Source organism: Hyperolius riggenbachi, chromosome 5 (genome assembly GCF_040937935.1).
Source record: "Hyperolius riggenbachi isolate aHypRig1 chromosome 5, aHypRig1.pri, whole genome shotgun sequence".
Lineage (NCBI taxonomy): Eukaryota > Metazoa > Chordata > Amphibia > Anura > Hyperoliidae > Hyperolius > Hyperolius riggenbachi.
In genome coordinates this window covers 229041376-229054116 of record NC_090650.1, presented here as the reverse complement: position 1 = coordinate 229054116, position 12741 = coordinate 229041376, and the positions used below count along the sequence as shown (strand labels likewise).

General features: G+C 44.0%; 1 protein-coding gene across 1 annotated transcript in view; it reads right to left on the bottom strand.

The window, feature by feature from the left end:
* The window catches only part of MYO10 (myosin X), a 300888-nt gene extending 291476 nt beyond the window's left edge, over positions 1 to 9412 (bottom strand). The window contains exon 1 of the mRNA XM_068236720.1: positions 9040 to 9412. Within this exon, the coding sequence (XP_068092821.1) occupies positions 9040 to 9060 (21 nt within the window). The 5' untranslated portion in view covers positions 9061 to 9412. The remainder of the gene's footprint in view (positions 1 to 9039) is intronic.
* Between the last annotated feature and the right edge of the window lie 3329 nt (positions 9413 to 12741).

The following is a 12741-nucleotide window of genomic DNA, read 5'->3' as shown; positions in this document are numbered from 1 at the left end:
AAAAGATCCGGACTTCCGATCACTAACCTGGCGCGGGTGCTTTGAGAGCTGCATAACGCAGCTCAATCTGACGTCCAACTTCCACACCACCATGCGTTGCGTTAGGGGCACATTATGCGACCATAACGTCCCCTAAAACGCAACGTCTTGGTGGGAAAGTAACCTAAAGCTACAATGCAAATAATCAGCCTTTTTTGTTATCTGCAGACATTTAGCCAAGATAGTCAGTTTTTTGGAATTGTAAAAAAAAAAAAAAACTTCTGCAGCTTTTGAAGGTGTAATGCTGGGAATACATGGTTAGTTTCTTTTGCTGCTCGATTCTGCAGTCGATTCTCTTATCTTCCGCTCGTTTTTCTTATCTTCTTCCATTCACTTTTTTTAGAAATCGAGCGGCGAAAGGATCGAAAGGGAGATCGGACATGTCAGAAATTATCTATCGAACCATCTAATCACCTCAAAAACGAACAGTGTATTCCCAGCATAATGCTGGGCATACACGGCTCAATTTTGAGCCATTAAGATGGCTCGATAGATAATTTCCGAAATGTCCGATCTCCTGCTCGATCACTTCGCCACTCGATTCCAGATAGCAGTGAATGGAAAAAGATAAAAAAAAACGAGCGGAAGATAAGAGAATTGATTGCGGAATCGAGTGGCGAAACGATCGAACGGGAGAATCGAGCAGCAAACACGAGCCGTGTATGCCCAGCATAATGCTGGGTACACAAGATTCAATTTGATCGACGGGTAATCTGATAGGAAGTTGTGTCGTGTGTACATGTCCAAACTGATCCCGATCGATAACAGGATCAATTTTTCCATAGTAACTTTGCAAAATCAATCCCATTATCAAATGAGAGCAGATCAGACATGTTGAAAATAATGCTGGAAACACACGATACGTTTTTTCCCATTCGATTCTCCGCTCAATCGTTTTTCCACTTGATTATCTTATCTTTAGCTCGTTTTTCGAATTGTAAAACGATCGAGAGTAATATCGGACATGACGGAATTTATCAATTGAAGGCATCTATCGAACGGAAAAACAAAACGCGCGTACCCAGCATAACTGCTGATTTCTGTAAAGTGGACAGGAAATGATGTGTATTTAGCATTAGGGCCAGTTTCCCTACGCCAGCATGCGCCTTTGGTGACGCATGACAGCACTTGTACTGATGCCAGTTAGCACCTGCATCCCACATTGTTAAAAAGTATAAATTACAAATATTGTTCCAATTGAACACCCGATCCAGTGACGCCTCATATAGTTGACATGTTAAGCCTCATATACACGGTACAATTTTCTATCAGATCCACCAGTGAACTGATAAGAAATTGCATCTTGTGTAGACACCCAAATTGTTCCTGACTGATTTTGCATTGATAAGAACCCAACAGCAGAATCAGAATCCGATCAGACCGGTCAGAAATAATCTGATAGATCCATCGATCTGACTGAAAATTGTACCGTGTGTGCCTAGCTTAATAGCATAAAATGACCTCTATTCCTCAGATGCTGCTCAAGCTCCGCTGGGTCCAGCGTCTGTCAGAAAGCTTCTGCATGCTACTGAATCTCTTCAAGTGGCACCTAACTGGGGATTAAACAGGAAGGACGTTTGTAAATTCTAACTAATTTTTTGTGTCCTTCAAAGGTTATCAGCAGTAAAGCTTCTGCACAGCACTGAGACTTCAGTCAATATTGTGACTCAGGCTGTACATGATGGAACCTGTGAGCGACCTATTGGGAAATTGTTTGTTACAATCTGACAGGATCGCACAGCAGCATGCACACATACTGTATATGATGAGTACCATCTGATCCTCTGATTACTGTAAACTCTGTCAGTTTTAGCTGTACCTATCGGTCATTTGCATATGTTTTGGTATTTTTAGCACCGACTGATACTTACCATTATGTGCGGTTGTTTAACAAACCAAGAAAAAAATACCGTAGTTTCTAGGTTATTTCTCATAAGTGGGTAGAAGAACTGTCCACTCAATTGACAAGCTTATTTTGATTGGATGGATTATCCACTAGAAGTAAATACTGTATTATCTTGTGTCTACCAACTTTAATCTCGCAAATTAAGGTGCTTATCCACACAATCTGTTATAGCATTCAAAATCTGTTGGCCATATACTGCATGGCAGTGGTGAAATTGGTTAAAATTAGGCTTGTGACCCAAGCTTAGGTCTAGAAAGACAGTTCGACTGACAGATCCAAAGATAGGGTAATAAGAAGCAATAGATTCTGAGAGAACATCAAGAGGTAGAAATGCAAACTTGCTGGTCATTTAAACTGTTTGTATGCAATTTTTCCCACTAGAAGCATGCAACATCACATGCTATTTTTCAGATGCATAATTGCACGAGTATGCAAATTCGTATAAACTTATGCGTCCGGTTTTTTTTACTTGTGAATTTGCATGTGTAATCACTTTTTTTTAATTTTTTGGTTTTTCATCTCTACTGAATTGCAGGAAAACCCACATGAAAATTTAAGCGAAAAAGAGCAAAAAAAAAAAAAAAAAGCAAACTCGAAAAGGCACACAAAAATCGCATACGGCGTCCAAACAAATGTAGCACTGTTGTCCAGATTTTTTATGCATGCGAATTCTGGATATAATGGAAACAGGCCCATTGAAATACATTGTTATGCGAAATTATGTGCAGAAAATTGCACACAAATTCGCATCTAATGGAAACGGGCCCTTAAAGAGAATCTGTATTGTTAAAATCGCACAAAAGTAAACATACCAGTGCGTTAGGGGACATCTCCTATTACCCTCTGTCACAATTTCGCCGCTCCTCAACGCATTAAAAGTGGTTAAAAACAGTTTTAAAAAGTTTGTTTATAAACAAACAAAATGGCCACCAAAACAGGAAGTAGATTGATGTACAGTATGTCCACACATAGAAAATACATCCATACACAAGCAGGCTGTATACAGCCTTCCTTTTGAATCTCAAGAGATCATTTGTGTGTTTCTTTCCCCCTGCAGCTATCTTCCACTGAAGTGTCAGGCTGTTTCTTCCTGCAGAGTGCAGACAGCTCTGCCCGTATGTAATCCCTCAGTATGTGAAAGCCCAGCCAGCTCAGAGGACGATTTATCCAGCTTGTAAAAGATAAGAGAGAAGAGAGAAGCTGCTCTAATCTAAATAATACACAGGCAGTGTGCAGAGAGGGGCCTGGAGGGGGGAGATTCATCACAGAACCACAACACTGAAGAACTTGGCAGCCTTCCAGACACAGGCCTGACAAGTCTGACAAGAGAGAGATAAGTTGATTTATTACAGAGATGGTGATAGTAGAACGTGCTGCAGTAAGCCAGAACACATTAGAATAGCTTTTGGAACTTGTAGGATGATAAAAAACAGGATGCAATTTTTGTTACGGAGTCTCTTTAAAGTTAATTGCTTTTAGGGCCCATTCACATTTGCGACTGCAACACATGATTGCAATAATCTAGCGATTGCGATTTTGTGGTGATTGTGCTTTGCCATTCTTGTTTGGTGAAATAAAAATTGCATCACGATCGCTCCAAAAATGAAGCAGGCAGCGGGTTTTGGATTTCTGCAAAATCGCAAGCGCTGCGGTGTGAATGATCCCCTAGGGATGCATTATACAGAGTACTTTGCTAAATGTCAGAGAACAGCAAAGCGCTGGAAACGCCTTCAAAGTGACCCAGTGTGAATAGGCCCTAAGGCAACCATACAAGTATTTGAAATTTTTGATAAACATTTGATGTTACAAAAACACTGAAACTAATGAAATCTATCCCTCTAAACCAGGGGTGTCAAACTCAAATACTAAGTGGGCCAAAACTGTACACCGGGACATAGACGCGGGCCAACCTTAAAGTCTACTGGCCACCTTCCTCCCTTATAAAGTTCCCAATTATATAATGGCCCTGCTCCAACTCCTATACAATTCCCTGACGTCTAGTGCCCCCCCCCCCCCATACAGTTTGCTGGTGTCTAGAAGCTTCCACCCTCCCCTATACAGTTCCCTGCTGCTTTCCCCCTCCCTCCCTTTAATGGCTTGCCTGGTGATCTTAGGGCTTCACCTCCAATATAGATTTCCTGGTGGTCTAGAGTGGGCCAAACATAATGCAAAGTGGGGAAACCACTTGAGGGCCGAATTTATTGGCTCTGAGGGCCAGATTTGGCCTGCGGGGCGGAGTTTGACATGTATGCTCAGTGTTCTCCCCAGGATCTTTTTGCCGGGTGCTCCACCTGGCTACCTTTGGGTAGCACCTGGCTGTTATCAGCTCACCTTCTCCTATGCTGTGAGCAGAGTTTCACACAGAAGCACCGGTCCTGCATTCTCTCATCTCGCCCCACTCGGCTAATTATTCCTGCCACCCGGCTACTTTTTCATGCCCCCCGGCTGGAAACAATTTCTGGGGAGAACACTGATGCTCTAAATTGATTGTGGATTGAGAATGGCCTTTTCTGTAATATTTCGATGTGAGGGGGGCAGGCCCTGTGTTGAGGTGCGATGGAGAGTAGATGGGAGTGGTGAATAATGGAGCAGGTGGAAGCACGGAGATGCTCTGGGCAGGAGTGGCGCAAGAGAAAAACTTCTGGCTGCAGCTGAGGGATATTAAATTAAGCCCCATCTACACCATGGGACATTGCAGCGATCCGGCGGCTCGATTAGCTGCCGGATCGCCTCTTCCGTGTGCCCGCCGCGTCCCCGCTCGCCGCGCGTCGCCGCATTCGATTCCCCGCTCGTCCCCGCCGGCGCCGCTTATCTCCCGCACGATTCCCTGCCATTGTCCCCTCGCGGGGATCGAGCAGGGAATCGGCGGTGCGGAGATCCGTCCTGTCGGATCTTATCAATCGAGCCGCATCAGCGGCTCGATTGATAAGGAGCATCGCGGCCGCATCTACTCGCGTAGATGCGGCCTTAGATGTTTGCTGAGATCTGATATAATATTCAATGGGGAACTGTGGCAAGATGGTAAATAATCAGCATCAGGTAGGTATCAATCGTTTGCAACATCTAAAAAAGTGCATACCTAAAATGAATCAATTAAACAAGTGAATATGTTTCTTTACATGGGTGGAAGCAAATGTCTCTGCAGCAGACCGCACAAGTGAATGGGACCCAGACCACTCATTAGCTGGAACCCACTACAGCGATTTTCTTGAGCGTTAAGGGAGTGATTCAAACAGCTAGCGATTTCCCTAAACGCTCAGCTAATGTTAATGGATAGGCCAAATTCCACTGGAGCAATTGCGATTACCAAATCGCAAAACACAGGACATGCATTTTTTGCGTTTAGCGTTTCTGCAATGTAAAGTATATAAACGCTGGCCTAATCGCTCATCAAAACCTGCACAGAGCGATTTTGCTAGCGTTTTCAAGTTACTGCACAATGTAACAAAATAAAAATTAATTGAAAGGGCCAATCAGAATTCAAAACGCTAATCACTAATCGCTACACAACCGCTAGGAAATTGATTACACTTTTTAAAATCGCTAAAGACACTGCTCATGAAATCGCTTACAAACCGCTCATACAAAACACTAGCGATTGCGATTAGCGATAGCGTTTTGTAGTGGGTTCCAGGCCTTTAGCTGGGCAGAAGTGACTGCTATTGTCACAGACTATGGAGCCAGACTTCTTGGTTAGGTGCAGGCAGCTGTCACTGCAGCAGACCACACTCCAACAAACTCATGCAAGTGAATGGGAGCCAAACCTCTGTCTTGCCTAATGCTGGGAATACACGGTTCATTTTGTAGCTGATTAGATGGTTCGATAGATAATTTCCGACATGTCCAATCTCACTTTCGTTTGTTTTGCCGCTCGATTTCTGATAGAAGTAAATGGAAAAAGATAAGAAAAACGAGAGGAAGATAAGAATAGAGAGCTGAAATCCAGCGGCAAAAACGATCGAGAGCGAAAACGCACGGCAGAAACGAACCGTGTATTCTCAGCATAAGAATAGAGTGTGTAAAGCTTCTTCATGATATTTAGATTGCTGCCACAGCAGATATGTAAAATGACAAAAAAGCCAACTGTACTCATGCACTGTCCTGCCTTCCCTCCTCCCCTATCTATAGAACAGAACACACTGCTCAGCCAAAGCCAAACAGCTTATCTGTACAGAGCTCCTTCCCTGCAATGGCACTCTAAAGGTGGCCATACACTGGTCGATTTGCCATTAGATCGACCAACTGACAGATCCCTATCTGATCGAATCTGATCAGAGAGGGATCGTATGGCTGCCTTTACTGCAAACAGATTGTGAATCGATTTCAGCCTGAAACCGATCACAATCTGTTGAGCTGCTCCTGCCGCCTGTCCCCCCCCCCCCCCCCCTGTATACATTACCCGAAGCTGGCTCCGGGTCCTCTTCTCCGCGCTGCACCACACCGCATCCCAGCGTACACTGTGTCACTCCGTGTCCAGGAAGTTCAAATACAGCGAAGTGACACAGGAAGTTAATGTACGCTGGGATGGAAGCAGGAACAGAGCGGTGCAGCGCGGAGAAGATGCCCAGGAGCCAGCACAGGTAATGTATAACTGTATCAGATCGGCCGCCGCTAGCGACACGCTCCCTACCCGCGGGCGATCAACGGTAATTTCCCACACGGCACGATCAACGGACCGATCCGATTTCGGGAGGAAATCGGATCGACGGGTGCGTTTAGCGCGAACGATTGGCAGCAGATTCGATCCCAGTGATCGAATCTGCTGTCGAAACGGCGGCAAATCGGGCCAGTGTATGGCCAGCTTAATGATTTAGAAGAGATTGTTAAAGACAACATTAACTGACATGTGCACAAGGCTTTACCCTTGCTGCCAGCTCTGCATCAAAATGCACAATATACAGTATAACAGGTAACCTGCTGTAGTAGGCATACTTTGTGGGTGGGGGGGGGGGACATCATCTGGCAGTAATCTTGTTGCTGGGTTTTGATGGGTTCGCTCCGTGGATGAAAAGCAGGTAAAAATTACCAAACCTTCAGGATCAAGTATAAAAGCTACTTTTATCCTTCATCAGGAGTGAATTGCAAAGGACTGTTTGGGGTCATGCAGGGTCATCTCTCTCAAGGACAATAAATTATAGTAAATTGGAAAATAATTATAGTCCATGTCCTTGAGGAAGGGGACCTGTGTGTGAAGCAAGTAATTTGGATGCCAACCGCCGTTCGGTAAAATGGGCGCTGCATTGACTGAAATCTTGAATTGTGCCGCCTGCTGTGTAATTTGTATGTTGGTGACACCCGAAAAATATTGGTAATAGTCGGCACAAATATATAGTCGGCACAAATATTGCCAGAGGGAGTGTTTAGAGACGTCGGGGGACATGAATGTTAGTGTTAGGCAGAGTGAGAAGAGGGTTGGGTAATGTGATAGTAACATATCGATATTGTAGGCCATGTTTTTGTTCAATCAGAGAAACCTGCTCAATTTTCCGCTTGATCAAATAATGAGAAAAATCGAAACCATATACCATACACTTATGATCGATTTTTCCGAGAATATCAAACAAGTGATCAAATAGAAATTTTAGTTTTTATACTCTTCTATCTGAGTTTTCTAGCACAATGGAATAATCATTTGTTTTTCTCAATCGAAAAATAGATTATTTTCGATTCCCTCTCTATTCGATTGTTTTGGTTGGATACACAGGAAATCGAATGACTTGATTTTAGCATGAATGAACACCTTCAAGCTACATACACACATGTGATAACTGTAGTCTGAAACGGCTGATAACGACGATTTCAGCAGATGATTGTTATGTATGTACAAGAGCAGCTGATTGATATTGCTCAGGCATTGTTAAAGATCGGTCCTGTCAGATTTTTAATGACCACTAATGCTCAAGCATGACCGCAATGCTTTTTTACAACCCCCGCCGACCAATTAAAGCTACTCTGTTGTCTGCAGATTGTCGTCCCTCTTCGCCCTCCATAGCAACAGGACACATCGCTAGCCTCCAGGCTAGAAATGTGTCAGTACAGCATCGTTCCGATGTCACCCGAGGGATAGTTTCTGAATCCACGACGGGCAACAATTCTTGCATATATGTACTTACCTCAGCATTTGTGGAATTCATTATGGTGATTATTAACAATAACTTGGGTACTGTCTATACTAATGCTGCCTGTGTCTACATCCAGTCTACAACACAAACACGCTGAAGACACACACATACACACTCACACATACACACTCACACACTTTCTCACTGAGCAGTTTGCCAGACAGTCAGACATTTGTCAGACCCCTCTCTGTGGTGAGTGGGATTGCATGCTCAGCCACAGTTATGAAGGTACCCCTCACAGGAAACCTAAGTTAAAGGAAATACCAGACCTCTCAGTGAGAAATCAGGCACTTTGCCATCTTCTTGTTCCATGGATAGGAGAATTGTTCTGTTGTATATTGAACTGACCACAAACAAAAAACAACAACAGAATAACACCATAAAAAGAAAACATACAGCCACTCTACATCGCAAACATATGCATTGCGCCAGAAAGAAAGTGAAAACTCCAGTTTGATGTGGGCATTGAGCAGTCATGTGGAAAACTACAGCAGTGAAGGAATATGAATGACAAGTGAGTGTAATGATCCAGTTTATATATCCTTTGTACAGCATCTGGGAATGCTCTCTGTCTGTGGCATGTTCCTGTTGTTGCACAAGGAAAAAAAACAGGAAAGTCAGAGGCGACAGGAATTGGATATTTTTTTTCAGGAGACTTCAGAAAAAGTTGAGAATATCTATTAAAACTTTTGTCATAACAGGAACATCGTCCCTCGATTTGTAGAGGATCTGCCCCACAGCGCGCTGTATGCAGCGTGACTACAAAGGTAAAGTCACGTCTGTCCCCACCAGGATCCTGCTGTGGTCAATAGCACATCCGTCTGCGAGGAAGGTATTGATCACCATTCACTGAGTCCATGAAAAGCTAAAAAACTATCTGAGATTAATTAGAACAAGGCTCTGCTATTCTATTCAGTACACGCTCTCCCCTAATGACAACGAAATCATTCCCCAGAGCAGACCTGAACTCACCTCAGTGAAGAAATTATCCATTGTTGTATTCCAGCCGCAGGAAGTTTGTGTAGGGAAAGCTCCTGGAGCACGGGGGACACACGTATGTATAGCTACTGCTGCTGCTGGGAAAGTTAATCCATGCTTCGTCTCCACAACACCAGGGATCCGCAGCGCACCTTCATCCGGAGTCTTTGTCTTCCGACAAGGTATCCTGAGCTCAGTTCATCTGCAGTGGGACAACTTCTGGCACATGCTCCTGATGACAGTAAGAGCGCTGCGGGTCGCAGATCCTTCCACAGGACTTTCTGGAGAGACAGATGGAAGTCCCCCTGTTAGGTAGTGTGTGAGATGTGCATGCAGCAGCCTATGCAGTATAGGCTGCCACTACGCTGTGCTTGGCTCGTAGTACTGTATACTGGCTGGAAGCCTGGCCCTCTCCAGTCACTGAGCAGGAGATCCCTCCCCCGGAGCCAGCCTGCTCTGCCTATCATTATTACCATCAGCACTACTCAGTGCAGACGTCCTTGTGGGATACAAACATCAGCTGCACTTCTGGCAGAGGGGAGCTTGTAGGGATCTGATAGTGAATTTTACTTTTCTTCAATAAAGGGTGCCCACAAGGTAAGGTAGCCATACATCACTCGATGTATGAGCAGATCGACCTTGAGACAGATATTGCTCTGATCTCATCTGATCAGAGAGGGATACGTTGCCTGCCCATACACTGCAGACCGATTTCTGAAAGATTTCAGCATGCCTGGCTGCCCCAAATGTCAAGGTGTGCCCTTATGCTTGGAATACACGGTTCGTTTCTGCCGTGCGTTTCTCTTCTCGATCCTTTTTGATGCTCGATTCTGCAGTCGATTGTCTTATCTTCCGCTTGTTTTTCTTATCTTTTTCCATTCACTTCTATCAGAAATCGAGCAGCAAGGGAATCGAAAGGGAGATCGGACATGTTGGAAATAATCTTTCTTTACATCTAATCACCTAAAAAAGGAACCGTGTATTCCCAGCATTAGATGCCCGTGCCCAGTAAAGTCTCACCTGCCCGCCGACATGACTTCGCCCTCTACAACGTTTGTTGCCATTGCGAGCGTCTGTACCACAAGGCACCAGGTGCGTGTAGTAATGTCACATGTGCCTGTGTAGTGACATCACACATGCATCTGGTGCCATGTGGTACAGGTACTTGCAGTGATGGCAGTGGAACCTAGGAGTCACGGCGGCAGACAGATGAGACTTTTGCACTGCGCATGGGACACACACACACGACACTTTTACACTTGGGGTTATATTGGCCAGGAGCCCATCATGTATGTTGGTCGTTGCAATATAGAACACCGCTACCGATAGAGCACTTGCAACTGAGATTTTCCAACATGTCTGAGTGATCCTTTGGACTGAATTCAGCCAGAAAAAGGGCACTGATTGGGCCACAATATTGAGTGGTGTACAATGTTCAGCGAGGAATCACCCAAGCAATCAGAATAATGTGATTGATAATAAAGTGTAACACATTGATTATTTGACCATCAATGAAGCAATCTGTACTTCCTATTCATCACAACCAATTATGAAAACTGTTTTTCTGATGAAATTTTTGCTGAATGATCGCCTTTAAAGTCATTCGCAGTTGATTTGGGACATATAGGTTTATTTTCTGCCAATCCGATCGCATTTATCCGCTCTCTTGGGCGATTCTTTGATTATCATTATTATTAAACTTTGTTTATAAAGAGATAATATATTATGCAGTGTTCTACAATAGACAGAGAAGACAATACAACGTCGATCAATGTAACACAGGGACATCACAGTGTTAAACAATGGTACACAAAATATTGAAACAATGGTGCGCAGACTGCAGCGTAGGGATAAATATAGATGAAAATTGTACCATTAGTAGGCACCTTTAGAATTGTTCACAGTCAATTTGGGACATCAAGGTTTATTTTCTGCCAATCCAATCGCATTTTTCTGATTGCTTAGCTGGTTCTTTGCTGAAAATTGCACCGTTAAAGGGCAAGTGGATGAGAGAGGGACAGACAGAATGCTGCAGTTTCTGAATAGGCCTGTGTGTGAAATAGAAAGACGGGAACAGCTGGGAAACCTCTTGAAAACAGATCTGCGTATCATCATCAGCATACAACTACGGCACAATCACATTCACACTGCAAGCAGTGAAGAAACACAAGCACTTTTAGAAGTTGTTGAGTGGTGCTTTACAGTCATTTGCTATTGATGTTAGTAGGTGCTTCCAGGCTGGCTCTGAGAGGCACTGACTGGCACTTGTTAATAATTTTACAAGAGCAGGCATCTCGCAGGCAGCAAAATGCTCACAGCTGCACTGGCTATTGAAGTCAGTAGCCACATTTGGGAAACACACAATATTACCGTTTTGAGTTTGCGTTTTTCTGCGCATTTTAAAGTTATACAGCTTTCTGGTTTTCCGGCACGATGTGCGCATTCTCAATTACAATGTATCCCGACACATACGAAAACAAACGTGAAAAACCATGAACGTGCAGGGCCGGTTCTAGAAACAACGGGGCCCAAGGGCAAAATTAACCTGGGTTCCCCCCAGCAGACACTCCCTGACCAAAAAGTGGCATTAGGGGCCCATTGTTGCAGCCACATTTCCCTCCTGTGCCCTTAAAGCGGCTGCTGGCCCTCCCTCCAAATCATCTCCCAACTTAATTGTGCTCCCTGAGGACCCTGCAGAGTCTTAGACAGCGTAGCACCTCAACTGCCCGCCAGCACAGGTGAGATGCTACTCTGCCAAAGGCTCTGCTTAGACCTCGGTGAGCACCAGTTAAAATGTGGGAGACAACTTGGGGGCCCCTACAGGCTCTGGAGCCCTAGGGCAATTGCCCCATCTGCCTCTGTGGTAGCGCCGGCCCTGTGGGCGTGAAATGCAATCAGGAAGGCACTGCAGCGGAGACCCGGTAATCAAAGGGAAAAACACCCCTGCAAGTGTGTTCTCTGCCTAATGAAAGTCAATGGAAATCGCACTTCTTTTAATATTCGCGTTTTCGTGTTCGTGTTTTCGCATGTGTGAAAAAACGTACTTCTTGCAGCATAAATACGTACATTGCAACTTCACAATGACTTTCATTAGCTGTTTTGAAAAAAACGCATGTTAAAATTTGCACACAAATGTCAATTTTAATGCGAAAAACGCATGCCAATAATATTCAGTTTTCTACAATGGTAGGTGTAAACCCTCCCTTAACCTCCCTGGCATTCAATTTTCCCAGGATTTCTGTGCAAAAAGTAATAAAATTTATTTGTAAAACTTTTTTTTTCCTGTAACTTGCCAAAATGTGTCAAGCAAGGGTCTAGTATACAGTGCAGGAGAGTATTGATGTGTATGCACGTTTATACTGTTCACAGCATGTTTTTATGAAAGGATATATCTGTCCATACTGCTCTTCTGCAGCAGTCCTAAGTTTAGAAATAATCTGTCACCTTTCAGGTCAGCTGTGGTGACAGACAGATGTACAGTAATTAGTCCCTTATTGTTTTAATCATTTTTAATTATAGAGCGCCAACATATTTCATAGCGCTGTACAACGTGCAACAAAACATACACCAATGGGGAGCTGAAATACATTAGCAAACTTACTATAATGAATACAACGCATACCTCTGAAACCAGAAGTACCCCCTGAGGTACATGATGTATCACATGCTGAGAACCCAGGCTATATATCCTTCAAC